A 24,244-nucleotide genomic window follows, 5' to 3' on the forward strand; every position below is an offset into this window, starting at 1 on the left:
AGGAATTAATGAGAAGAACAGGAAAAATGAACAATCCTATATGGGATGCCTGTTAAGAACTGACAGAGAAATAAAAGTGATCACTTTTTTAGATCATATAGCTTTCTTTTTTTCAAAAAATCTAAAAGCTACTGTATCATCTACAGCTAGTCTAGAAAATTAACTTAGAGTCCTCCTATACAGAAGAGCTAGGGGGAACTCGACAGTTTTGTAACACACTGCAAACACAAGCATCAGAAAGAAGCTGTACTGATTTTTATGCTCTGTTCAAGCTGCAAAGCTTAAAAATGCTCAATATAGAACTTGTTAAAATAAGGTTTTTGCCCTTGATTGTGTACTGTTTTCTTTAGTTACCTCAACTCTTCTGACATTTGATCTTTTCATAAAGTGACTTGTGGGGCCAATGTCAGAAAAGCACTTTTGATTGTCTAGGTTAAAAATTGCTGTGAATTGCAGCTTAACCAGAAACCTTTTTTTTTTTTTAAATGTAGGTAGTTCTGTAACATCCTGTGGTGCATATCAATACTATTAATCATTATATATTTACATATTTATATACTTTATATAGTTTACCCTGATTTAACTGCAGAGATTTCATTTTGTAAACACTGAAACAAATTAGGGTACCTAAACACACACACACACACACACACACACACACACACACACAGCCTGTGAAGCCTATAAGGACTACGTCTCAGGGTGGGACTGCTTTGTTGCTCTCCTCATCTGCTCTATCCTAACGTCAGTGCATCCCTCTCTTCATTGAAACTACAGGCTGGCTGAGAGCAGCACACGCAGACAGACAGATTCAACACGACACACAGCTCCACCATCACGTCACAAGAAAAATAAAAATAAAGAAACAAAAGTGCAAACCTCTCCTCTGATGTCTCCCAGCAAAGAAATTAATGTAAGATGAAAATAAAAGAATATAGTACTGCTGCCTCTACGCTCCCAAACGTATTAGTTAGTCCAATCATCACCATCATCATCATCACTATAACCTTTCCTTATTTGTGTCTGTGCTGGTTATATATATATAACCGTAGGTGTGTGTGTAAGTATGCAAGTATGTATGTTTGTAATCCCATTTCATGGGCCTATATACCTCCCCTGTCCAACCTCGCCAAAGAAAAGTTAGAGTATGGCCAGAAGAGTAAGTGGTAGCCATGTTAGCCAAACATGGAGCTAGAGCCACTAGTTGATTAGCTTAGCTTGGTAAATGATAGAACATTGTCAGAGATGGATTCACAGTGTGCACAGCCATCTCTCCACTGTTCTCCAAAATGACTCCAGATGTGTTGCCAGGAGATTTCTGCAAAGCATGTCTGAACTCATATCTTAGAAGTTGAGAAGCTCATGTAGACATTGTTAGTAATATGTCGGTAAGGCATCAGCATGGTGCTATCAGTGTAATCTGGCCAAACTCTTTCTATCCCTACTTAAGGTTCATAATTCTGAGAGTAATCTGAGCAGCCACCTCCAGCTGAATGCATGCGGTAACGTGTTTTGCACGTCTTCCTTGCAGGCATGTCTTTTGCTTGAGGGCATGCTTGTGTGTGGTTTTATGCAGTTGTGCATATGTGAAAAAGTTGCTTATGTAGGTTTTCTATGTGTACACAGCATGTATGCATGGTTGTGTGAATGTGTGAGTGTGTGTGTTTTAGCTACACTGCCAGGTCATCAGGGCGAGCCCGGACGCAGCTGCTCTTGCTGGCCCGACTTGGCTTCCGGATGTCTGTCACAGCAGGAGGAGGCTGATGCATCTCTGCCCTGGTAACCACAGTGAAGTCGTCATGTGGGACCACACAAGGTGCTGTGGCGACAGTATTTTCCTCATCCACAGGCGCCTCCTCTGGTGCGAGGGGGTAAAGAGGGGTATGACGAGGAAGTGTGGGAAACATGGAGTGTTGCTCCCCTTCTGGAAGTGGTGGGGTTTTCTCCTCCTGAGGAGAGGAGGAGGCGGATGTGGGAGGAGAGGGAAGAGGAGGAGGGTAGGAGGAAGAGGAGTTTCTCCTATCCAGATTGTTGAGCTCCAGTGCCATGTTGCTCCAGTTCTGCTCCATTGCCGTCAGCTGCCCGTGGCTCTCGACACTCCCTTTCTCACTGCTGTCATATAAAGAAGCGGGCAGGGCCTCCAACAGGAAGTCATCTGGGTGAAACGCTGTGCCATCCATCTTGAGTCTGGCGGGCACAGAGGCGGTGTCGGGGCTTAAGGAGATTACTGCAGGGGAGGCCTCACTTGGACTGTAGGATCCTCCTACTCCTGCCCCAACCCCCACCACGTTCACGCTGGCATACACTGGCAAACACTCGAGCACTGACGGAGAGGTCTGCTCAGGAATCGTCTCTGCATCTCCAGGCTCATCAGCACCCAGCTGCAGCGACTCACTGTCGGGTGCAAACTCATTGGTGACCCCCTGCTTGACTTTCTTCCAACCCAGGTGGTAGATCTCTAGCAGGTTGAGGACCAGAGAGACACAGGCAACCACCAGCATGAAGATGATGAAGATTGTCTTTTCAGTGGGCCTGTGACAACAGACGAACAAAAATGTTTTTAATTCACAAATTAAAATGTAATGTAAATGTAATCATAGAAAAAGCATGAAAAAACTGTATAACAAGTTAGCATGTTTGGATAGCTAATTTGCTTACTTCCAAGTGCAGGGACCACGTCATTAATTAACTACTTTAGATTGTGGGTTTACAGGTTACATTAACAGAGCATCTTTTACAACTAACACATACACTTTGTGAAAACTTGTTCTGGATGCTAATAGGCTATATCACAGTTTAGGTTAAGAGAAGCTCGGTCCTGCTGTCCAGCAAACGTTACCTGAAATAGCATCATGTTAACAAGCTAAACATACTAGCTAAACATCTGACTGCCTAACTAGCTCTGCACTGCAATAAAGGAACAATGCTGTGTCTTTATTTCTATGTCACCTAGCACATAAACTGGTGAGGACTTACCTGGGCCATTCACCAACAGCCTCAGACTTTTAGCACAATATAATGTATGGAGCTATTGAGTGCATATTTAATATCCTTTTTATAAAGTTCTCATTAGCTCATAGAGCTAATGTTAACCTAATTAGCTAAATAGCTACAGCTAATAAAATCTAATTGTGACAGTTGCCATTTTGACAAAATTTAGAAACAAGAATGGAAATAAGGTTAGAAAGAAGAATTCTGCTTTTGTCTGCTTGGGTAAAGTCAAGAAGCCATTGTTTCAAAAGTATTTTTAATGGTAAAGAATGCCACCGTTATCACCATTGTCAATGTGTTACTCGAGAACCGAAAGCAACATTAACTAATGGGGGACAGGACTAAGTGAATATGTAATATGAAAGGTTTCCAGCAGAGTGGTTTTACATAGAAAATGAACAAACACACAAACAAGTGAGAGAAAAATGAAAACACATAGAAATAAAATCGTCTCATTGAATTCCACTCTCTAACCTGGAGATGAAGCAGTCCACAGTATTGGGGCAGGGCCAGCGGCCACATTTATAGAGCGGCCTCAGGTGGAAGCCATACAGGAAGTACTGTCCCAGGATGAAGCCCACCTCAAACAGAGTCTTAAAGATGATGTTGAAGATGTAGGTCCTCAGTAACGCTCCTCGGATCCGGATCTTCCCGTGCTCATCCCGAATTGGGGGCTTTGTCTTCTTCCCACCACCTCCTCCTCCTCCATCGCCAACTCCGTTGTGATAGAGAGGGTCATGGTCCTCCTGGTGCCGTCCGGCCTTTCTGAGCTCCTCCTCCCTCTCCCTCCTCTTCTCCTCCATGCGAACAATGTGCAGCACATGGCCCAGGTAGATGAGGGTGGGTGTGGAGACAAAGATGATCTGCAGCACCCAGAAGCGGATGTGGGAGATGGGGAAGGCCTCATCATAGCAGACGTTCTCGCAACCGGGCTGCTGCGTGTTACAAGTAAAGTCCGACTGCTCATCACCCCAAACCTCTTCAGCTGCTGCGCCCAGCACCAAGATGCGGAAGATGAACAGGACGGTCAGCCAAACCTGGGGAGGATTGAGTGATTAGAAAGTTGGTTCACATATCTTAAGCACTTCAACTGGACTTAATGAAGCCACTCTGTTTTTTGTTGCCCCTGGACGTAAACGTCCACCATGGACATATTTCCTAGGATACTGAGCTGAAGCAATAAAGTGAAGCTCTCAAGTTGGTCTTTGTTTTGAGCACAGGAACACCAGAATAAACTTCTTCCGTCTTAACAGTGTAACTGGTATCCTTGTTACAATGAGATCTTTAAGACAAACCAAGCTGTATGGTCAGTCTGAATCAGCTTGCTGTTTCAAATGCACTACTTGTCTGAAGATTACCAAGAAATTGTGGATTTAATGTGATATAATTTCATATTCATCAAGTTAATCAATAGTCAATCAGTCACCTTTCCAATCACAGTGGAGTGTTCTTGAGCATTCTCCAGCAGCCGCCCCAGAAAGCTCCAGTCACCCATGCTTCACTTGATTTTCTAGCCTGAAGAGAGAAACAAGAGTCCAGTGAACAACACAGGAAGCCCCAGTGAGGAGTTGCAAAATGAGAGAAGAAGCAGGCGACAAAGACAAGAGCAAAGGTACTGTCTGGAGAAAGAAACAGACACCACAGAAGAACAGATTGTGAAGTATATGGAATTAAGACTTATGGGTAGAGGATTCGGCTGTTGTTATTCAATATTTCTCTTGTGAAAAAAACAAAACAGGATTTTTCAACATTTCATCTCTGTAGTATTAGAAAGTTGTTAATTGCAATAAATAATCACCCAGTGCAACACTGTAGCTCAGGGATTGATGATAGTTCCCTATTTATTTAACAGCTTCAATATTACTCCGCACTGAAAACCCTTTCAGTAATAGAACAGACCAGAGTCTGAATCAAATGTATCTTCCAGATGTTGAGATCAGAGGAACAAACATAAAAAATGTTTCATAATAATGAAAAGGGAAAGCAGACTTACTAAAATATTGCTGTATTGTCAGTGATAAATCCATCGACCAAAGATCCGAAGAAAATATCTGTAGAGGAAGAGAGGCAAAAAGCTCTTGTCAACTTTATAGGTCACTGTCAAACAGACATCACACAAAATTCTCATTTACAGTCAAATTTCACATACATGGATTAAATCTCACCACTTTTTCAGCCACTAAAATAATCAAATAATATAGAACAAGTTTGAGAACTACATGGAGTAAATTTATCATACATAAATTAGTCCACATTTTGGACAGGGAGGACAGATGGTTTAAAGTTAATTACATTACATTTACACCAGACTAGAGGGACCATCTCTCAACAGGGCAGGAGGGCTGAGACACAACTTATCCCCTTACAATAGCGTCCTTTCTTCTCTTCCCAGGAGAGTGAACAAACGCTTACATATGGCCTCGTGACACAACAACGGTTGATCAGACTTGGCCTCACGTGACTTCAACGACAGCCAGGAGCACAAACGAACCAAGGGGTATACATCACCTTGATAACGACTCCACAGAGGATTAATAGCTGGTATTCCCTGACAGTCGATGAGAGGCGAAACGTCTTAGTTGAAGTATCTTCAACTAAGACGTTAGTTGCCCTTGATTTTAACCTTCCTTGGAAATTTATCGTACAACACATCAAAATTAAACCAGATTCATGTTTAGTGAATCTTAAGCCTGCTAAAATGAAGACTCTGCACTGGCCACCTGATGAATGGATGAACGGTAAATCCAATATTCACTCTCCTGAGGGAAAATATCTAGCTCTTTAGCAGCTAAATCCTCCACTATGTTCACCAGCTAGTCTCTAACTGTATCTATCTGCTAACAGGTTGTTTACAGCTGCCTGCCGCTGGAGTTGTGGGGTGTAAAACCGAAACAATTAGTTGAAAGATGCTTAAAAAAAGCTCTGTGGAGCTTAGGAGAGCTGCAAAGTTGGGCGTTAATTTTCTGTGGGACACTTTTCACATACAAAAATATAAAAAATATTGATTATAGCAGATGATATATTGGCTGATGCAGTTTTTTGTCGTAAATTGAAAAAGTGTTTTTGAGAACAATTCCTAAAATTGATGCCTTGTGGGTTGTTTTTTTAAGAACTGAGAACTGTGTATGTGTTTATGCATGTATGGAAAAATGAGGATGCCTGTTTCTTACTTTATCCACATGCACATTTGCTTGCAGACGTGCACGTGTTTGTGCATACTTGTGTGTGTGTGTGTGTGTGTGTGTGTGTGCACCGCAGAGCTGGCTGAGTAGTGGACAATGGCTGGCCATCTGTGGGAAGTGAATGAGTGGATAACAGGGTATCCCAGTTGAATGCAGGACTCATCACATCCCAGGAATGCTGAGGGGGGCAAATGTTTGACTGGGATTGACTGATATGTACACACACACACAACCACATACACACACTGAAAGTTACAGTAGCATACAATACTCCTGTGGATCTGACCCACCAATGTGAAGCCACTGACAAGTCATTTTACTGCTAATATTAAGGTAAACTGAAGACTTCTATCTGATTTACCATCACAAGAAGTAAATCAGCAGTCTAAAAAAAGCACTCTAAGTCCATACATGAAATACCCTAGTTACAATGAAGCTGTTGCACTGCCCCCTTAATACAACAAAAGCTTCAAAATTCACCTTCATAAATGAAATCATACATCTACTAATTGGAAGTCCATACACATTCAGTGACTTCTGCAAACCCTACAGATGACATTTTCAGAAGTACTGTAACTGTCAACTGACATGCCTGTCTAACAATGGCATGTGTACATGTACATGATGTGTTGACGTGATGAAATACCAACTGTCACGACAGACAATAGAGAAGCTGCCAGATAGACATTGTCTGGGCTGGCGTGTGCTTTTGATGGATCAGAGGTCTTTGTGCTAAAACAGCTCAAACAGTTAACTCTTGGCCTGCCGTTTGTGCCCTACAATCCTTTTCAAGATATGCAGACAATGTTCACATGAAGTACAATTCTGTTTGTTATCCAGTTAATCAAGTAGCCTAATTATGGTTAAAAGCACAATCATAGACAGTATAAATAATTTAGATTAACCTAAGTAGGCTTACATATGGTCAGTAGCTGGGTTACTCCAAGCATGTACACATGACCAGTGTTGATTGTTGAAAATGCCACAGACTGATAACACATCAGGGTCATGAAGTGCACAAGGACAAACAGAAAGTGCACAAAGTGTGCTAAGGTACATTTTGGTAACAATGTATAGGGGGGAATAATGTGGCACAAAGGTACAAAAAGGGTCTGTACTGGTGCCTAAAATGCACAAAGGTTCGCAATACTTAAAGGGAATAAATGTTTCAGAAAAAGGTGCATAAAAGTGTATAAATGTGGATTAAAGTGTGCGATACCACAAATGTAAATAAAGGTGCCAAATGTGTGTAAAAGTACATAACAGTGTGACATTTAGAGTTCTATAAATGTAGAAAAGGATGTACAAAGCAAACCTTGATGGAAATAGTCCAAGTGTCCAAGTTTTTGGCCCCAAGAAAGCAACATTCATTGATGAAACACCCCGCAATAAACTGGGAATATGGAAATGGTCATTTTAACAACAGGATGGTTGAAAGCAGCATCTTCAATGCGTTATTATGATGTTGAATTTGGTTACCCCTGTCAGCTCGGTAACATTGATACCTTACTTATTACATTCTCTACAGTAAACATGTAGGAAGTTGTATCTTGCCAAGTTAGTATAATAGGTCTGCAGTATCTCATGCACCGACTGTCGGAATTTAATAACTGGTGACGAGAGGCCTCAAAATGATGGGAAAAATGTGGCCCATCTCCAAACTCTGAGGTCCAGAACCAGAAATTGCAGGTTTTCTGTCACCTGCTTCTTCTTTTCAAAGCTATATGTAGCACCTACATAAATGAGGACATTTTCACATAAAAAAAACCATAATAATAATAATAATAGTACGATTGAAATTAAAACACAAGTTACCCCTAGGAAACCTGGTTTGATGTAGGTTGGGTACAAATTCAAATATAAAGAATTTAATAAAAATAGTAAGACTTCTGTGATGAACGTGGAATTGTGATTTTTGATACTTTACTAATTTTGCTCGTTTAGCTTGTTTGAATACAAAGAAAAGCAGAAGTTGCTCTTGCACACTTCATGAGCCACCATTTTAAGAAAATATGGTGGCTGGCGATGGGGAGACAAACTATTAAGGCCTACTCACATTATATAGGCTACTAACACGTCCTAATTTACGCCCAGGACTCAGTTGAATGTGTTTTTAATTATAATAGTAATTGTGATATCAAAAAAGTCTAAAATGTCAACACTGCATTATTTGAAAGAGTCTATGTTCTGCTTTAACCATAAAGATATCCTACTTTCAACTCATGAAATATTAGTGACTTCCTCGCTGCCGTCTTTCCCACAGGGAAGTGAACGCAGCATGAGAGGTGCTGATAATCCAGCAGGTGGAAGGATGATAATCCCTCCTCTTCCCTCCCACTTCAGCCAACACCATCACTCCAGCATCCACCTGCTTACCGCTCTCCTCTGAAACACGTCTCCCTCCCGGCAGCGCGCTTCTTCTTCTCTCACTGCTTTCCTTCTTCTTCTTTCTTTTACTCCCACGGGTGGGCTCGAGGCGACCAAACGAGGAGTAGGTGAGATTAGTGGGAGAGGAGGGGGGAGGGAGAGAGAGACACAGAGAGAGAATTACAGAGAGAGAGAGAGAGAGAGAGAGAGTAAAAAAAGACGAGAGGCTAGTCTAGTCTAAAAAAAGGGGCGCGTGTGGAACCTGTCCCGCGAAGGCGAAGCGCAGTGGCTGCGTCCCGCGTGGCCAAGGCCATCCGCCACTGTCACACATTGGTGTCCCCGTGCATGGGACGCACGAGGGGGGTCGGAAGGGGGGGAAAGTACGTGCTTGTATGCGCGCGCGCGTGCGTGTGTGTGTGTGTGTGAATGTGTGGGTAGGGGCAGGGGCGACTCCATCACACTACTGACAAGCCAACTTTTAGACAGCTGAAAACTATTTAAAGCAAGAAAGAAAAGCAAATTTTTGCAGAGAAAAGCAGCCAAATTATTTTAACCACACACTAAAAACTCCTGGGTTAAAAAGGGACCAACTAATTTCTGGGTTATTTCAACCCAGAAAATTGGGTTATACTTTTTGACCCAACTTCTGGGTTAAATACAAATGTTGGGTTAAAAAAACCCGACATTGTAGTTAATATAACCCAACTTCTGGGTCAAAAGAACAACCTCAATATCTGTGTTGAAATAACCCAGAAATTAATTTTTAACCCAGGAGTTGGGTCAAAAATAACTATTATTTTTATTATTATTATTTTTGCTTTACATTATATCTGTCACGGTATGATGCAGTCAGAAGAAGAAGAAGAAAAAGAGGAGTCCAAAGTTCTAATTCAAACATTTTACTAATAAAGTAACTCCAAAAGGTACAGACAGGCACGATGTACACACACTAAACAAGACTGACTGAACTGAAGGAACTAAATACTAACAAAGATGAACAGAACACAGGTGGAACAGATGATGATGGTAATTAACTAAACACAGGTGATGCTGATGAACTAAATGACAGAAACCATGGAAACAGATGAGTGGCTGGAAAACAGAACAAAGGAAGACATGTGACAAGGGGTGACTGTGACAATATTACACACTTCAAGCACTTTTACATTTTTATTGCATTAAATTAAATTAAACTCTATATAAAAAATATGTGAAAGAAATTAACAACTCTCAAACATTCGACAATATTCAATAACTGAATTGAATTTAAGGCTTAAAGTCTTCAAACATTGGTTGTGTCATGTCATGTGTGACTTTACACTAGTTAGATGTACATGGCAACCACAGAATTACCAAGGCTAACGCTCGTCTCAACGTAGCAACTAAGCCATGGTAATGTTTTCAGCAAATGGTGCTAAACTAGCAACGGGGACATGGACACAAATTACATAAAATAATCGTTTACCTTGAATACACAACGAAGTTGCACGGGCCAAAACGGATCGAGCGCAGAGCGACGGTTATTACAAACGACTGTTCCAGGGTTAGGGGTGGTTGCTATACATTCATAGCAATAAAGCTAATTTGAATTTGAGAGAGAAAGCCAACCCTATAACCCAGAACATTTGGTTACTCTTTGAGGAAAAACAACCCAGAAACCCAAACAACCCAGGAAATTGGGTCAAAATATTATCCATATAATGCAGGAAATGGTTACTCTCTGGAAAAACCCCCCAGTGATTTTAACCCAACACAACTAACCCAGAAAATGCGTTGACGATATAACCCAGGAGTTTTTAGTGTGCATTATTATGTTTATTATTAGGCTACTGTTGTAGTTTTAGGGTAGTAGTGAAAATAACATTAGTAGTTGCTGTTCTATGTAGTTATTATTGTAGTATTGGTATTATAATTAGCTCACATTTAGCATCAGCTTAGCATCTAATATAGAGTTGTCCTGGTAATATCTCTAATTGAGGAAAATTTCAGAAAAAACATGGCATTAACAATACAAGTGGCATAAAATTTCCATATCAATTAGAGTAAGCATGTCTTATACCTTTAATTTCTGAATTAATAGCCTCCAAACTACATAAAGGAACTTTTAAAGAGGTTTTTTTTGTTCTGTTTTTAGGCTATAAAAGATGGAAGCTAGTAGTACCAGTGACTGAACAACTATTTCACCTGGTTGCGTGTTATAGGATGACATCACCTCTTCACCAAACTTTTCTGTTGTAAGTGTTTTATGTCAGCAACTGTCAAAGTTGTTGCAATCACATCTCACCAGCAGAGGCCAACAGAGGTTAATACAGTAGATCACTTAATACATCTGTAAATTAAAATGCATTTCTTGTCCTGCTTACTCCAGTTTGTGATGACTTGCAATTTAAACATTTTAAAAGATCATATCTGCACGGTTATTCTGTAAATCTTTCAGAGAAAAGAGAGAGAACAAACAAACTCTCTGCAACACAGTTAACTCATCCGCTGACCGTGGCGCTTGCAGACACGACCCAGTGTAATGTATGATTTAGTTTTAGATATCCCCAGAACTGAAGCGTAGATTAACAATAAGTTGTTTTACAATATGGTTGTTGCCCTGCTGCTGTCTGGTAAGAGATACAGAAGAATCCGCCAGACTTCAGAGAAGTTTCTTCCCTCTAAAGACATTGAGAATACTTAATTCATCCTCAGCACTCCATTATGTAAAATACTTTTATTTCTATGACTTATTATTTCGCCATGTAGTGTACATAATTTCTATAACATTTGTTTTTGTGAGCAGCATAAAGATAACAAAAACTTAATCTTGTTATAAAACCCTGTGTAGTTAAAATGATAAATAAATCTACCTTGTACCTTAAGCAATCAGAGTCAGCATAGTGTAACTCTTCTAATGTAGTTTTAATCAAAATCAAAATTAATCTGAGGATGATACATAGACTTAATCATTTAGGTAAATATTCTGTTGAGGCAGATGTTCTACATACAGGAACTTATTGTTTAATCCATGTTTTACTATCTGTAGATTTCAGTCATGTGCAGTCTGTCAGAATAATACTTTGAAAATATTTTAAATAATATAAATATAAGATGTGAATAAAAATCACATTGTTTAATCTATTGTATGGCTCCGATTGCATGATTTTCTGTGTGATGCAAGTGTTTGTTTGTTGAGATTTTACCACCAAGATAAATGCATCAAATTAATCCGAGTTAGTCAGTATCATTTTACGAGTTAACAGCATTATTTCTATAAAATAATAATTGACTAATCTAACTAAGAATCTAACTGATCTAGTGATGTGTAGCATGTCTATATTGACATCTCTAAGCAGCTTAGAACTAGCTCAAGCAGGTGACCCTATAAGCTTCAAGAGGTTTTATACATCCAGAGGACTTATATAAAAAAAAGACCAGGCTTCTAATTGAGACGTGCGTTTATTTGTCAAATTGTGTGGCCACACCAGGCCAGTGAAAGGGACAGGCGCCAAACTGGGACTAGGCTTTTAATTGGAGTTTTACAGTAACTGAAACAATCAGACTAAAAACAAAATTAAGATATGATGAAACTTTATTTGTGGAGATAAAGTAAGAAAATTGTGAGTGCATTTATATTCACGAAATCCATAAGGTACTGTATGTGTGAAGCTGCTGGTGAGCCCTCACATTTCTTTGCTCATGTTGTTTTCTTGTTGCTCAATAGATGGCACGATGGCTCGAGATCCTACTCAGCATTGTTATACACTATCTGTCCTGGCCTATTTTTCTACTGTTATATTAGAACATACAAAAGTTATGAATCAAAAACTAACATACAATATCAAACAATATAAAAATACAGTTTTAAGTTGTTCACACTGATTCCATCTTCTCTACCTCTTGAAGGCTACATTTGAGAACCTCAGGTATCATAGAAAATTTTCACTTTTTGCTTTGGGTCATTCACATGTGTATCACTTGTAATTATGCAGCTCTAAAGGGTTTCAAGTCTTTGTGAAAATATTTCCTCTGCATGCGTCATCCACCTTGTTGCTGCTTTGTCACTTTGTCAGTTTGAGACAAGTAACTTCTGGTTTGTCTTATTCTGTGTCCTCTCTCTGCTGGACTTCCTGAACGTTTTCTTCTCCTTTTGTCCACAGAGATTCCTGAAAAAAGAAGATGGTATGCTTGGACTTTGTGCATTTTGATAACCCAGATGAACGATGAAGGACTTCAATATTTGACAAACCCTAACGTATTTTTGTTGTATGAGCTGATCAGAGACTCAAACACATGTGCAACGAGTCATTTTAACATTGCTAAAAATGATAATTGATGGAATAATGAACAAACTGTCTGACTGATTAATACCTCTACCTAGTGACAGCCTTGGCGACAAGATACGCAAGTTCAGCCATGTTGAGGACCATGCAGATAGAAGAGGCCGTGGCCATGAAAACAGTGAAGATTGTTTTCTCGGTGGGGCGTGAGATGAAACAGTCCACCAGGTTAGGACATGGCCACTGGTCACACTGCACCAGCCGTGGCATCTGGAAACCATCGTATACCACATACAGGGCATACCTGGAGAGAAGACACATACTGTATGGAGATGGGCCACATTGTAGGGTAAAACTAATCCAGCAATATGGTATACACAGACAAAATGTGAATCACAGATCTCACATGAAGCCTCCTTCAAACAGCAGCCTGAACACCAGGCTGCAGGCGTACGTCCACCAGAGGGCACCAGCTATTGGGAGTCTCCGTCTCTTCAGAGTCTCCAACTCTTCCTCCTGGCCTTTTTGGCTGAGGAGACCACCTCTACCAGAACCCTGTCTCACAGGATAACATAACATACCATGATAAAACAAGACAAGAGGTGAAACAATGTTAACAATGCTATGACATGGCTTGGGAATGCAAGAGAAGAGATGACATGACATGACAAGGCATCGATCAGATGACGTGGTAAGACAAGACAAGAGATGACACGACCAGATAAAACAAAACAAAACATGACAAGATAACTCATAAAAAAGTCCACCTGTCACATAAGACCAGACATGAAAAGGTAAGACAAAATATGACCAGAAAAGACATGAAGCAAAAGAGAGCAAAGACAAGACGGCATTGCATCACATCACATAACATTGTGTGAAACAGTAGGTTTCTGTCCCACCTGGATGGCAGACAAATTAAACAGCACACACACCTGTAGCAGCTTCTTCTTATCGCTCTGGTTTCGATATGCTATGTACAATGCAACCAGGAGCGACGGTGTGGAGACGAAGAGAAGCTGAAGGCACCAGAGACGGATGTGGGAGACGGGGAAGAACTGATCGTAGCAGACATTTTCACAGCCAGGCTGAAAAACACAGGCAGACACACGGATCATTTAGCTGCTTTACACACCACTGGATTTTGCCCGGTGGGGTCAGAGGTCAAGGTAAGCTACAGAGCAGTGCCTCTGAAGCCATTAGGGACACTCTGTTTCTTCAGGATGTCTCTCTGTTAATGGTCAGACCTCCCTACACGAATGACATCTTTTCAATCTCTGTCATTCCTGTAGTTTTTGCAGGATTCAAGCCTGTATGCAGGTCAAGAACAGTAAAATGTTCAAACTTGATCTATCTCATTGCTATTAAAACATAAATTAATGTTTTCTTTAGCACTTCCCCAGTTTTGTGCTACAACATGTAGCTAGCTACAGTAAATACATCTAGTAGGTGCGTTAAGAGGTAGGGATCAGAATGTTAAATACACAAAAGTATCCATTATATTAAAGATTACTTTAACATAACAGACACTAAAATTGTAGATTACTTAAAGAATCTTTTGTTGAACAGCGGCCACTGTAGACACAACTGGTTCAAGGTCAAACTTTATTATCATGTTTATAAGAATATAGTGAAACCGTTGAGCTCTGGCTTTCCCTGCCTTAATTATACACCATATACATGCACAATAACAATAAATATTTACAAAAGTGTAAAGTGCACAATGCAAATAATATATAATACATAATACAAGTGCACAATATGCAATGCCACCATTGGTAATCACAGGCCAACAATATAAAGAATTTATTTCCATTTCCTGAGATTCTCTTGAGTGAGTTGCTTGAATTATGTCCTCAATGGGTGATCTGAATGAGCTTAAACGTGGTGTACCACTAAAACAGGTAGTGAAGAGTCATAAAGTCAGTGAACTGACTCAGTAATGACAGTTACACAGCTACATCTAAAGTTTGCTAACATTAGCTACTGGTCATACCAGACCAAGTTAGACAGTAAATGTAAATGCTCCGTACTTGTATAGCACCTTTCTAGTCTTTTCGACCACTCAAAGTGCTTTTACACTACATCTGCATTCACCAGTCACACACATTCATACACTGAGCCTAAGTGCTCAAACGGAAACTAACATTTACACACATTCATCAATCACAATTGGGGTTGAGCCCAAGGACACTTCGACACGCAACCAGGGGGAGCCAGGGATTGAACCGCCGACCTTCCAATTAACGGCCAACCCGCTCTACCTCCTGAGCCACAGCCGCCCCAGCAAAACCCCTGATTCTATTGAACTCTGTCATTCTGAGTTTTATTGCTTATGAATTCAGCTTTTTGTTAGAAATCAATTTCTGTAAGACCTTTGTGTTAAAAAGTATTGGCCATAGAGTCCATAGAGTGACAGCGGTTTAATGTATTTTATTAATTAATTATATGCATTTAATTGATAAAATTGTATTGAGACAGAGTCTGAAGTTACTATAATGCTTTTGAGATGTTGCATTCACACATCGGTCTTGATGAAATACCATTCCACACACAAGGTGACAATAAAAAAAAAAAATGGATACATCATATCTACATAATCATATTACTGACTGGGTGCCCTACCTGTAGTGTATTACAGGTGAAGTCAGACTGCTCGTCCCCCCAGACGCTCTCAGCAGCAACAACCAACACCATGACCCGGAAAATAAAAAGCACGGAGAGCCAGACTTTACCCAGGCTGGTGGAGTGACGGTTTGCCCCCACTAACTGAGCGTAAAGAAGAGGCCAGGACATCCTGGGAAAAAGAAATATGAGAATAAGACTACAATACTATGATACTAGTTACCAGTATAAAAGTTTGTTTCTTTATTTTGGATTTTGTGTACCAGGTTTGTCTCCTGGTACCTTTGAACAACACATCTGGCAGCAACACAGATGGAAAATCAGAAGAAGGCAGTGGCAACAGATGAAAGCAGAGAGAGGCAATAAAACAAAGGAGTAGTTTGAAAGAAGAAGAGAATGAAAAGGAATGAAAGTGAGAGGAGGAGGAGGAGAGAAGGCCAAGCGCCAACATTCATGTGAACTGATGAACCTCTCTGCCCACTGTGGACTACTGAAGTGAGCCCACTCTACTTAAAACACACTGAACACACTGTACAGACCCACACGACTACAGTCTTCACTGAGCCTCACCATTCATAGTTAACGATTCACTGATTATTTGAATGATGTGGATTGGACTGATATGTGATATGCATGACATATTCCTTAAGAACAGTTGTTTCCAGTTGTAAAATGCTTTTTTTCTTTTTTAAAGATAATGAAATGTTTTATTTTCTAAAATCCATTTCCCAAAACTGATTCTGCCTTTAGACAATGCCATCTCTTCAAATCAAAAAGATAAAACACTTTTCTCACCTTGTGTCTGGAGAGTCAGGTTGTTTGTGGGAAAATATTCCACATGGTCCTTTCAAGCACAAAAAGAAACCATCAGCTTACTGTTACACAAGTACTGCCATAATAAAAATCTAATCAAATCTGGATCTAAAATACTGAATAAATCACAAACCTGCAGCTCCTGCTTTCTTTGCATGAAGCAAAAGATGCGCCTCCAGTGTCAAATCAGCCAGAACAATATGAGATGACTTCCTGTGAGGACTTTCAAAATAAAACCTCACAGTGGCAAAGCTGTCGCTCTTTGTGTATGTAAAGTATACTGATGATGTTGTTTTTGAAAGTTTCGGGGAGTAGTGAAAACAGTGAAAACAGTGAAAGGTCTGTGGAAAATCTTGACAAAAAATAATGGTCACTGTCAGGGACCAAGGGAAAAAGGCAAATGGACAAAGGTGTCACACAAGGTTAATGAACTTACAAAAAGTTGAAAACAGAAGTTAATAAATCCTAATATAGGGCCCAAACTAAAAGAGGTAAACTAAGCAATAAAGAAACTCAATTAAACAGAACACAACATAATTAAACATACTTCCCTCCAGATAACACAACAGAGGCACTAGTCCTAGACAGACACAGGGGTGAAGCTTGATCACACAATAATAATAAACATCTAACCCAGGGGTTTTCAAAGTCTGAGACTGTGGCTTCCACTCAGACAAAGCTTGGTGTGCCGCCCATTGATTGAATGCGAGACTCCGGTTCCGAAAAGGCGCCCCTCACCCTCCCTTAGTTTACTTGCTTAGTGTCGCTCAATTCCTGGATGCCTGTGTGATCACCATTATGTCATTTGATCCCATAAACTCTCAACATTTGAGCCCAGATAGTCTAAAATTGCTGTTTGACATAACTTCAGATGCAACCAAATGCATACAAAAGTTCTGTCCGAACTTTCTTTAACCAAATCAGATCTCCTCTCTTTGACTCTCCTCTCTTTATTAACAGATGTAATAATTAATGCGAAATCTTTTTTCACTTCCAAACAAAAAAAGATTTTAAAGTATTCTGGATTCAAATTTCCTTCCTCCATCTTCCACATCAAAGGCCATCTTTCCCAGGCTTCAGGCCCTTTGCCAGAGGAGCTTAGTAAGATAAAAAAAAAAAGGCGTTCCTTTCAATTTAAAGGACCATACAGGAGAATGTTAACTAATTTGTGTGCAACTAAATGGTCATAAATTGAATTAAGTGTGTATATGAACACAAAGGACTATGTGTGGTGTTGTGGGTGTCAACCAAATGTAACCAAATGTAAAGAAATACTAACCCAGGATGTGGCCGTCTCATTATCAAAGCAACAAGTCCAAGATTAGATAGTGACGGATCTTCTTGCAACCATTTTGCTTTTCTAGCACATGCCTAGTCCACGTGGTCGCAAATTTTAGGCGCTGGCAGCATGGATGTTCATCAGCATGGGAAGATGATGAATTTTTTAATTATGTAGATCCACGTAGAATCTCGCAGCCAAGTGGGCGCTGCATGAATTAGGATTCAGTTTTCATAGCCTCAAGCCTAAAGCCATGATAACATGATATCTTTTTTTAACTTTTGAAAGCTCCTACGGAGCCACAGGGGACGTTATGCAACTGATTTTGCAGCCATGGTACCACTATTAATTTGACAGTTAGAATATTAAATGTTACGCAGCTCAACTTTTATAGGTGAATATAAAATGTTTACTATATATATATTGTTCTTACAGGGTGCCCATTCAGTGTGGAAGTCAGAGGGTTGAAAGGACAAAGTTGCATTGTAGTTCAAAGGTGTGTGCGTGCGTTTGTGTGTGTGTGTGTGTGCGTGCGTTTGTGTGTGTGTGTGTGTGTGTGTGTGTGTGTGTGTGTGTGTGTGTGTGTGTTACCCCGCTGGAACTGTAACAGGACACAGGTAGAGAGTCAACGTGACTTTTCAGAGCCAAACCATCACTTGGCAGCAGGCAGCCTGTAGGACAGTGCAGCTCTGTGTGCTGCTAATGACTGGGACGGATTTTCCCACTGTTTGTTGAAGTGTGGGAGCAAAGGCAACTTCCTCAGTTTACACTGTGGACGCTCACAAAACTGGAATGAAAACTTTTCAAGAACAACTACATTCTGCATTTTCTGCTTGAACTATGTTAGGATAGGTATCCTAACATATTTGTATTTTGGTGAAAGATAATATAGATATAAAGATAATGAAGCGTAATAAAGAGTTGGTGGTGGTGTATTACAGACGCTTTATTTATTTAGTTTAGAGTTCCCTCTGCATCACATAACAGCACATAACATAACATAGTATTTATGGTTGCTTATGGATGTCTTACTTTACTGATGCTTGTATGTTGTTCCTGATATGTAAGTCACTTTGGGGTAAATGTATAACCCTGCAAAATGATCAGCAGTGATCTCGAACCAAGGAAAACATGGGTTGAAACAAAGAAGGCGTCAGTGATTCTAATGGAGTCATTAGGGGAATAACAATGACACTTATTCCTGATCTATATCACTGAATGGATGTCAGTGTCAGGACCAGACTCAAAGACCCACTGTTTGATCTTTCAGTCAGGACAGGGCTTTAAAAGAATACAGAGGGAGAAACGCTGGCCGATTGTTTCAAGCAGGTTCGTGCCATCAATTCTGATGAGAGGTGGTGGTGGTGCTGCTGGTGGTGGCGGGGTCACACAAAGTGAATGAGTAGGGAGAAAGAGAGAGAGAGGGGTAAAATAGAGCTGATTGTTAGAGTAGCTCCTGATCAGCCAGCCAGCAGGAGAACAGAGCGGGCCAGTGTCAGGATGCATGCACAACCACACACTGTACAAGCACACACACACACTGTACAACGCTCACATATATGTTACCCAGAAAACTACACACACACAGACACACACACTGTAATGAGTGAGGGGGAGAGCAGCATGTGACTGAATAGCAGGTCTCAGTTCTGTAGGTGGACTTGGCTGACTGGTCCTCGATCAGCCACTCTCCACTGTATGAAAGTCTGTAAAAGCCCTGCGACACATCCTGAACTTGCAGATTTTAGTTTCCCCTTCAATAACATTGAGCAGGTTCTCTGCAACAGTCAGATTTCTTTTGGTGCTTTGCAGACTTGATGAAACTACATCGCATTAACAAGGCAGAGCATTTTGAAAAGATACGGTATACTGAAAATGAATACACTGAAATGCACCAGAACATTCCCAGTAAAGTCCAGTCCGTCAGAACATCAAACAATACGTGCACAGTCACAGATAATAAACCACTATTACTACATATTGTTTGTCCCAATTCTTTTTTAGAGTTTCAGTGAATGGTGAGAACCGTTTGTGGAACTGTGGAAAATTATAAAAACAAGACTCCCTGCGTCAAGTCTTGCTCTAAACACAATTTCCATACTGCGTGTGTTTTATTAAACCATCCCTGCCTCCAAAATGCCTCCAGATTTCAGTCACACTGAAGTAGTAGTGGATCCAGTCCATACTGAAACATCTCAACAACCATCAGGTGGATTGCTATAGACACAAACAGTCATGTTCCCAAGAGGAGGTGTCCTAATGACTTTGGTGATCCTCTGACTTTCCCTCTAGCACCACCATGACGTTCACATTTGTGACATATTAAGTGAAACTGCTGGATTGACCTGAAATTTGGTACAGGCATTTAGGCCCCCCTCCCAATCCCTTGACTTTTCATCTAGCGCCATCATCAGGTCAAAAAATTATAACAATTTTCCCATTACTTTGGCTCATGACCAAATACATGCAAAACTGATGGCATTCCCATCAGCATTAGCTGTACTTTGGAATGTACATTATGCAGATCCACATAGACACTTGAGGCCATGCGGGTGCGGCAAACATGAATTAGGATTTAGTACTCATAGTCTCAAGACAAAATAACCCAGATGACATCATCTGGAGGGTGGGGTTTACTCAGGACGCAATAAAACAAGACTTTAAAATATGTTAATCTTCAGTAGCTTTTTAGGCAAACAAAAATAAATCTCATACACATTACATAAAGCAAAAACTGCACCATGTATAAACTTGACATGAGTTTATGCCCTTGTATAGTGAAGTCCCGGAGCTATAGGTCTAATTAACGTTTGGCAGAAAGAATGGGATACAGACATAAAAGGGAGACATTTTTATAAATACAGAAATCATATTAAACAGGTTAGTGGAGGATATCTTAACGGGAGAGAGAAGCTCATCATAACAAGATTAAGGTTTGAGCACGCAGGGGTACACTACACGTTATATTTAATGGGGAAATGTCAAACAGATCAGTGTCAGTGGTGTAACACCAGGAGATGTAAAGCACATTATCATGCAGTGTAATAATTCAGAAAGAGGGACATTAAAGAATGTAATGCATGAGACAGGACAGGAATGGGGTTTAAAATAAATACTGAGCTCAGGACAGGACTTCGGGAAGTAAGAAGGGTGTTAATTGATAATATAAAATTGATTATATAATAATGATCCTTAATTATAGAGCACTTTTCAAAACCATGTTACAACGTGCAGAGACAATAAAACAGATGAGGGTTAGGAAATAGGATGTGAGGTTTAATTTTATTTTATTGATAAAGAAGAAGAAAAGATGCGTAGACTGCCTTCTCACCCCGAAACAGTAGGGAGGGATAGAGTTGTTGCCACAAAGACACCGGAAACGGAAACGGCGCGTTTGCATTTCGTTGCTGCAGCTACGATAAAATATTCAAGCAAGGTGGTCGAAGTCTCTAGAATACTGCAATAATATATCGGGTGAAACATAACTATGGCTCTTGAATCGCGGATCACACAGGAAGAAATTAAGAAGGAACCAGAGAAGCCTATTGACCGAGAAAAGGTAGAGTTTCTACTTCAGAGCCTGTTTTGCTCGTTTCCTCTGCTAGTGCTAGCCGAACAATTCAGTCCGGAGGCTGGTTGATTTATGTTCAGGACAAACTCCAAAACATCCTAACATGACCTTACGTTTACATACAAATAACGTTATAATACAAGTAAGTCATTTCAAGCTACGTGGTGCTCTGCATTAGCACGAAAGAGTCAAAAACACAGATGTTGAATAGTAGCCTCTGCAGCGTGCTAGTGCTAGCGTGCTAACTAGCTTAATCATAAATAACATTATCGATTCCTCATCAGCCAGCGGATGCAGAAGTTTTGTAGTTTACACACTGCTTGAGACTTTGATCAGGAGGACTTGCTTAACATTTCCTACGGGGATTGGAAATATTTCAATGAAACGTTATGTGTTCATGCTTTTGAGTAGATAACATATGTTACTGTATGTAAAGATATTTAAATAATTAGCCAGAATCACAACTTTACTTTATGGTAGAGCTGCAACGATTAATCGATTAATTGTCAACTAGTATTAAGTTAATCGGCAACTATTTTGATAATTGGTTAATGTTAAGTCATTTAGCTTTACGAGGACGACTATTGTCTCCTGTCTTTGCCCTTTTCCACCTATATTAGAGTTACCTGGTTCAGATTTGACTGCTTTGTTTTACCACTGTGAACTGATTGTACCACATTTTGATCCGATTCCACACACAATTACTGTGGGGGATATTTGAGAAAAAGTCAATTTGGCCTTTGGGAAACACTGACATTTTATAGACCAAACTACTAATAGATTAATCAAGAAAATAATCGACAGATTTACCACTAATGAAAACAATCGTTATTTGCAGCCCTAGTGTGTGGTAGAGACCCACAAAGTTAACATAGCAAAATGTAACTTTCAGGTCTTTTGCAAAACGGCTCAATCAAACTCTTGGAGTTCGTATTCTGCATTCAAAATACAGTAAATTACAGTAGTACTTTGGTGGGATTTGAGATGACTCGGGCCAGTTTTCACAGGTGTTAATAATATTCTTTCCACCTCAATTCATTTGGGGTAGACAAAGTATTGCATGCAGATACTTTTTACATCAGAATGGTAAGTTTATGCATACAAGGGTTTGCTTCGGTATATTGGTGCATTATAATAAATATTAAGGATAAGTAGATAATAAGAATAAGTATATAATACATAAATAGAACATAGACAAAATATATTTTTTTAAATGTGTACCATTATGAGTGATTGGTAAATTCGTTAAACATTAGTACTATCATGAATATTAATCATTTCAACACCTAAGGTTAATAACAGTAGTCGTAGTATCTGCGGCATATTGACAGTAAAATTGTGGAGTTGTAGTTGGACAATGTGACCGCCGAAGAGCAGTGAACTTTCTGAACTCCACCACTGACACGATGTACGCTTCCAGAGCAGACTTTCAAAATGAAATGTCTAAAATACACAGGTGTGATCCCCATGTTGTAGCAGTTTCCATGAATGTTTTACTGGCTCATATCCATGTGGTTCATGCTGATCATTTTAATATCACATTTATGTGATGGTAAGGAACCAGTATATTACGATATAAAAAAATATTTTCTGTATTCGGATTCATTAGATTACGCTTCTATATTGTCTTTCTCAGCGGGCCCTTTCTGCACACTCAACCTTTTCTTTATACCCTTTTGTTTGGTTCTTATTTTTGTTGCAGACCTGTCCCCTTCTGTTGAGAGTATTCACCACCAACAGCGGCCGACACCACAGAGTAGATGAATTTGCCCGTGGCAATGTTCCCTCCAGTGAACTGCAGATCTACACATGGTGAGACTCAAACATTTCACCCGGTTTCTTTCAGAATCAGAATCTTAAGGAGCTTTATTGCCAAATAGTGTTTTACACATACGAGGAATTTGCTGTGGTGATAAGGTGCTACATGTAGACAAACATACAGTCAACATAAATAAATGTAGATATATATAAATATGGAATGAAATTGGATGTCGTTGGATGTGGCAGTTGAGCATTTGCCGAAGTTTTAAAATGAGTTTATTTATTATGAGCAATAAAAATAAATAAAGCACCTTGTTGAGGTTCTTTCCGATGTGAATGTAGGACTTCTGTGTGTGTTTCAGGATGGATGCTACTCTGAAGGAGCTTACCAGCCTGGTGAAGGAAGTGTATCCAGAGGCCAGGAAAAAGGGGACCCACTTCAGCTTTTCCATCGTCTACCCCGACCCTAGAGGGAAAGTGTACAGGTTGGTATCGCATTATAATAATAATAATTATAATACCAAGTGCTGCATTACCACAGCACTTGTTTGATTCATGGAGCAGGCCACTAACTAACGGCTGTGGTGAACTTGTGTGCACTGTATGTTGACCAATGTGCTCTGTCCCCCTCTAAGGTTGAAAGATATCGGCAACACTATATCTGGCAGGAAGGGCACAGATGACTCCATGACGTTGCAGTCTCAGCGCTTCCAGATTGGAGACTACCTGGACATCGCTATCACGCCACCTAACAGAGCCCCGCCCCTTAGCACACGCATGAGGCCCTTCTGAACATACACACGCCAACATGCATACTCTAACCAACATGTTTGTTTTTTAAGTTTTTTCTTTTGCATCATCTTGGATGTTTTTTTTGCCTCATTTTATAAAAATTGAAGTGTAATAAAGTTTTTTCCAACACTTTCTGTCTCTGTAATGGTGTATATTAATATAAAATTATTAAATTATTTTTAGTGCATTAAACCGCATTTGTATTGCGGAAATAAAACCATTTTATCATATTGAAGTTTTTTGAATACTGTAACATTTGGAGTCACAAATCCTGGTGGCACCACAGTCCTGTTTCAGATTTTGAAGTGTGGAAACTTCTAATACAGTAAATTGTAAATACTCTGGGAATCGTGTAAGTTGGGAGGTAGTGAAATCTCAATTTATTTATTTATTCAATGAAATTTAGCAGGACAGTGCACATAAAAAAACGTTGATGTAAATGTGCCAGAGTTAACCCTTGGACAGCTGTTTCACAGTCATTTAAAATTAAGTCATACATTATGAGCATACAACAAAGTGAGATACAAGAAAATGTACTTTTCAAGTACTATTAAAAAATAGGCAACATGCAACCCAAAGCTCATTATGAGAGTATATAGAC

The 24,244-nt window shown here is 39.9% G+C and overlaps 3 protein-coding genes across 5 annotated transcripts; 1 reads left to right on the plus strand and 2 right to left on the minus strand.

Annotated features, from left to right (window-relative positions):
* Window positions 1-553: 553 nt before the first annotated feature.
* LOC119901532 (gap junction alpha-3 protein-like) lies at window positions 554-11,136 on the minus strand. Its single transcript, XM_038717102.1, has 6 exons — window positions 10,006-11,136; window positions 8,550-9,632; window positions 4,985-5,042; window positions 4,418-4,506; window positions 3,466-4,028; window positions 554-2,532 (listed from the first exon to the last, which is right to left on the minus strand). Exons 4-6 carry the CDS (start codon window positions 4,484-4,486, stop codon window positions 1,671-1,673), a joined length of 1,494 nt encoding a protein of 497 aa, XP_038573030.1. The 5' UTR covers window positions 4,487-4,506; window positions 4,985-5,042; window positions 8,550-9,632; window positions 10,006-11,136; the 3' UTR covers window positions 554-1,670.
* Window positions 11,137-11,962: 826 nt separating this feature from the next.
* On the minus strand, window positions 11,963-20,757 carry LOC119901545 (gap junction beta-6 protein-like). Of its 3 annotated transcripts, XM_038717117.1 has the most exons (7): window positions 16,374-20,757; window positions 16,223-16,271; window positions 15,428-15,599; window positions 13,738-13,890; window positions 13,209-13,357; window positions 12,900-13,106; window positions 11,963-12,688 (listed from the first exon to the last, which is right to left on the minus strand). In XM_038717117.1, exons 3-7 carry the CDS (start codon window positions 15,596-15,598, stop codon window positions 12,592-12,594), a joined length of 777 nt encoding a protein of 258 aa, XP_038573045.1. In that variant the 5' UTR covers window position 15,599; window positions 16,223-16,271; window positions 16,374-20,757; the 3' UTR covers window positions 11,963-12,591. The 3 variants fall into 3 exon arrangements, with proteins under 3 accessions (XP_038573045.1, XP_038573035.1, XP_038573056.1); XM_038717107.1 differs by having other exon boundaries at window positions 16,223-20,757; XM_038717128.1 differs by having other exon boundaries at window positions 12,894-13,106; window positions 16,223-20,757.
* A 143-nt stretch (window positions 20,758-20,900) lies between these two features.
* sap18 (Sin3A-associated protein) lies at window positions 20,901-23,773 on the plus strand. The gene is made up of 4 exons (XM_038717137.1): window positions 20,901-21,078; window positions 22,793-22,902; window positions 23,214-23,336; window positions 23,487-23,773. Exons 1-4 carry the CDS (start codon window positions 21,007-21,009, stop codon window positions 23,641-23,643), a joined length of 462 nt encoding a protein of 153 aa, XP_038573065.1. The 5' UTR covers window positions 20,901-21,006; the 3' UTR covers window positions 23,644-23,773.
* Window positions 23,774-24,244: the final 471 nt, after the last annotated feature.

The sequence above is a fragment of the Micropterus salmoides genome, unplaced genomic scaffold, assembly GCF_014851395.1.
Source record: "Micropterus salmoides isolate LMB-PRFRI ecotype aquatic unplaced genomic scaffold, ASM1485139v1 Ms_hic_scaffold_1, whole genome shotgun sequence".
NCBI lineage: Eukaryota > Metazoa > Chordata > Actinopteri > Centrarchiformes > Centrarchidae > Micropterus > Micropterus salmoides.

Bases quoted from the DNA above. Each gene is read 5' to 3' on its own strand.
- sap18 (XM_038717137.1), top strand. From the start codon at position 21,007: ATGGCTCTTGAATCGCGGATCACACAGGAAGAAATTAAGAAGGAACCA. The intron at 21,079-22,792 runs GTAGAGTTTCTA...TTTTTGTTGCAG, and splicing joins AGCCTATTGACCGAGAAAAG to ACCTGTCCCCTTCTGTTGAG. The intron at 22,903-23,213 runs GTGAGACTCAAA...TGTGTGTTTCAG, and splicing joins GAACTGCAGATCTACACATG to GATGGATGCTACTCTGAAGG.
- LOC119901532 (XM_038717102.1), bottom strand. From the start codon at position 4,486: ATGGGTGACTGGAGCTTTCTGGGGCGGCTGCTGGAGAATGCTCAAGAA. The intron at 4,029-4,417 runs GTGACTGATTGA...AATCCTCCCCAG, and splicing joins ACTCCACTGTGATTGGAAAG to GTTTGGCTGACCGTCCTGTT. The intron at 2,533-3,465 runs GTTAGAGAGTGG...CTGTTGTCACAG, and splicing joins GTGGACTGCTTCATCTCCAG to GCCCACTGAAAAGACAATCT.
- LOC119901545 (XM_038717117.1), bottom strand. From the start codon at position 15,598: ATGTCCTGGCCTCTTCTTTACGCTCAGTTAGTGGGGGCAAACCGTCAC. The intron at 13,891-15,427 runs GTAGGGCACCCA...TGTGTTTTTCAG, and splicing joins TCACCTGTAATACACTACAG to CCTGGCTGTGAAAATGTCTG. The intron at 13,358-13,737 runs GTGTGTGTGCTG...CCTGTGAGACAG, and splicing joins ATAAGAAGAAGCTGCTACAG to GGTTCTGGTAGAGGTGGTCT.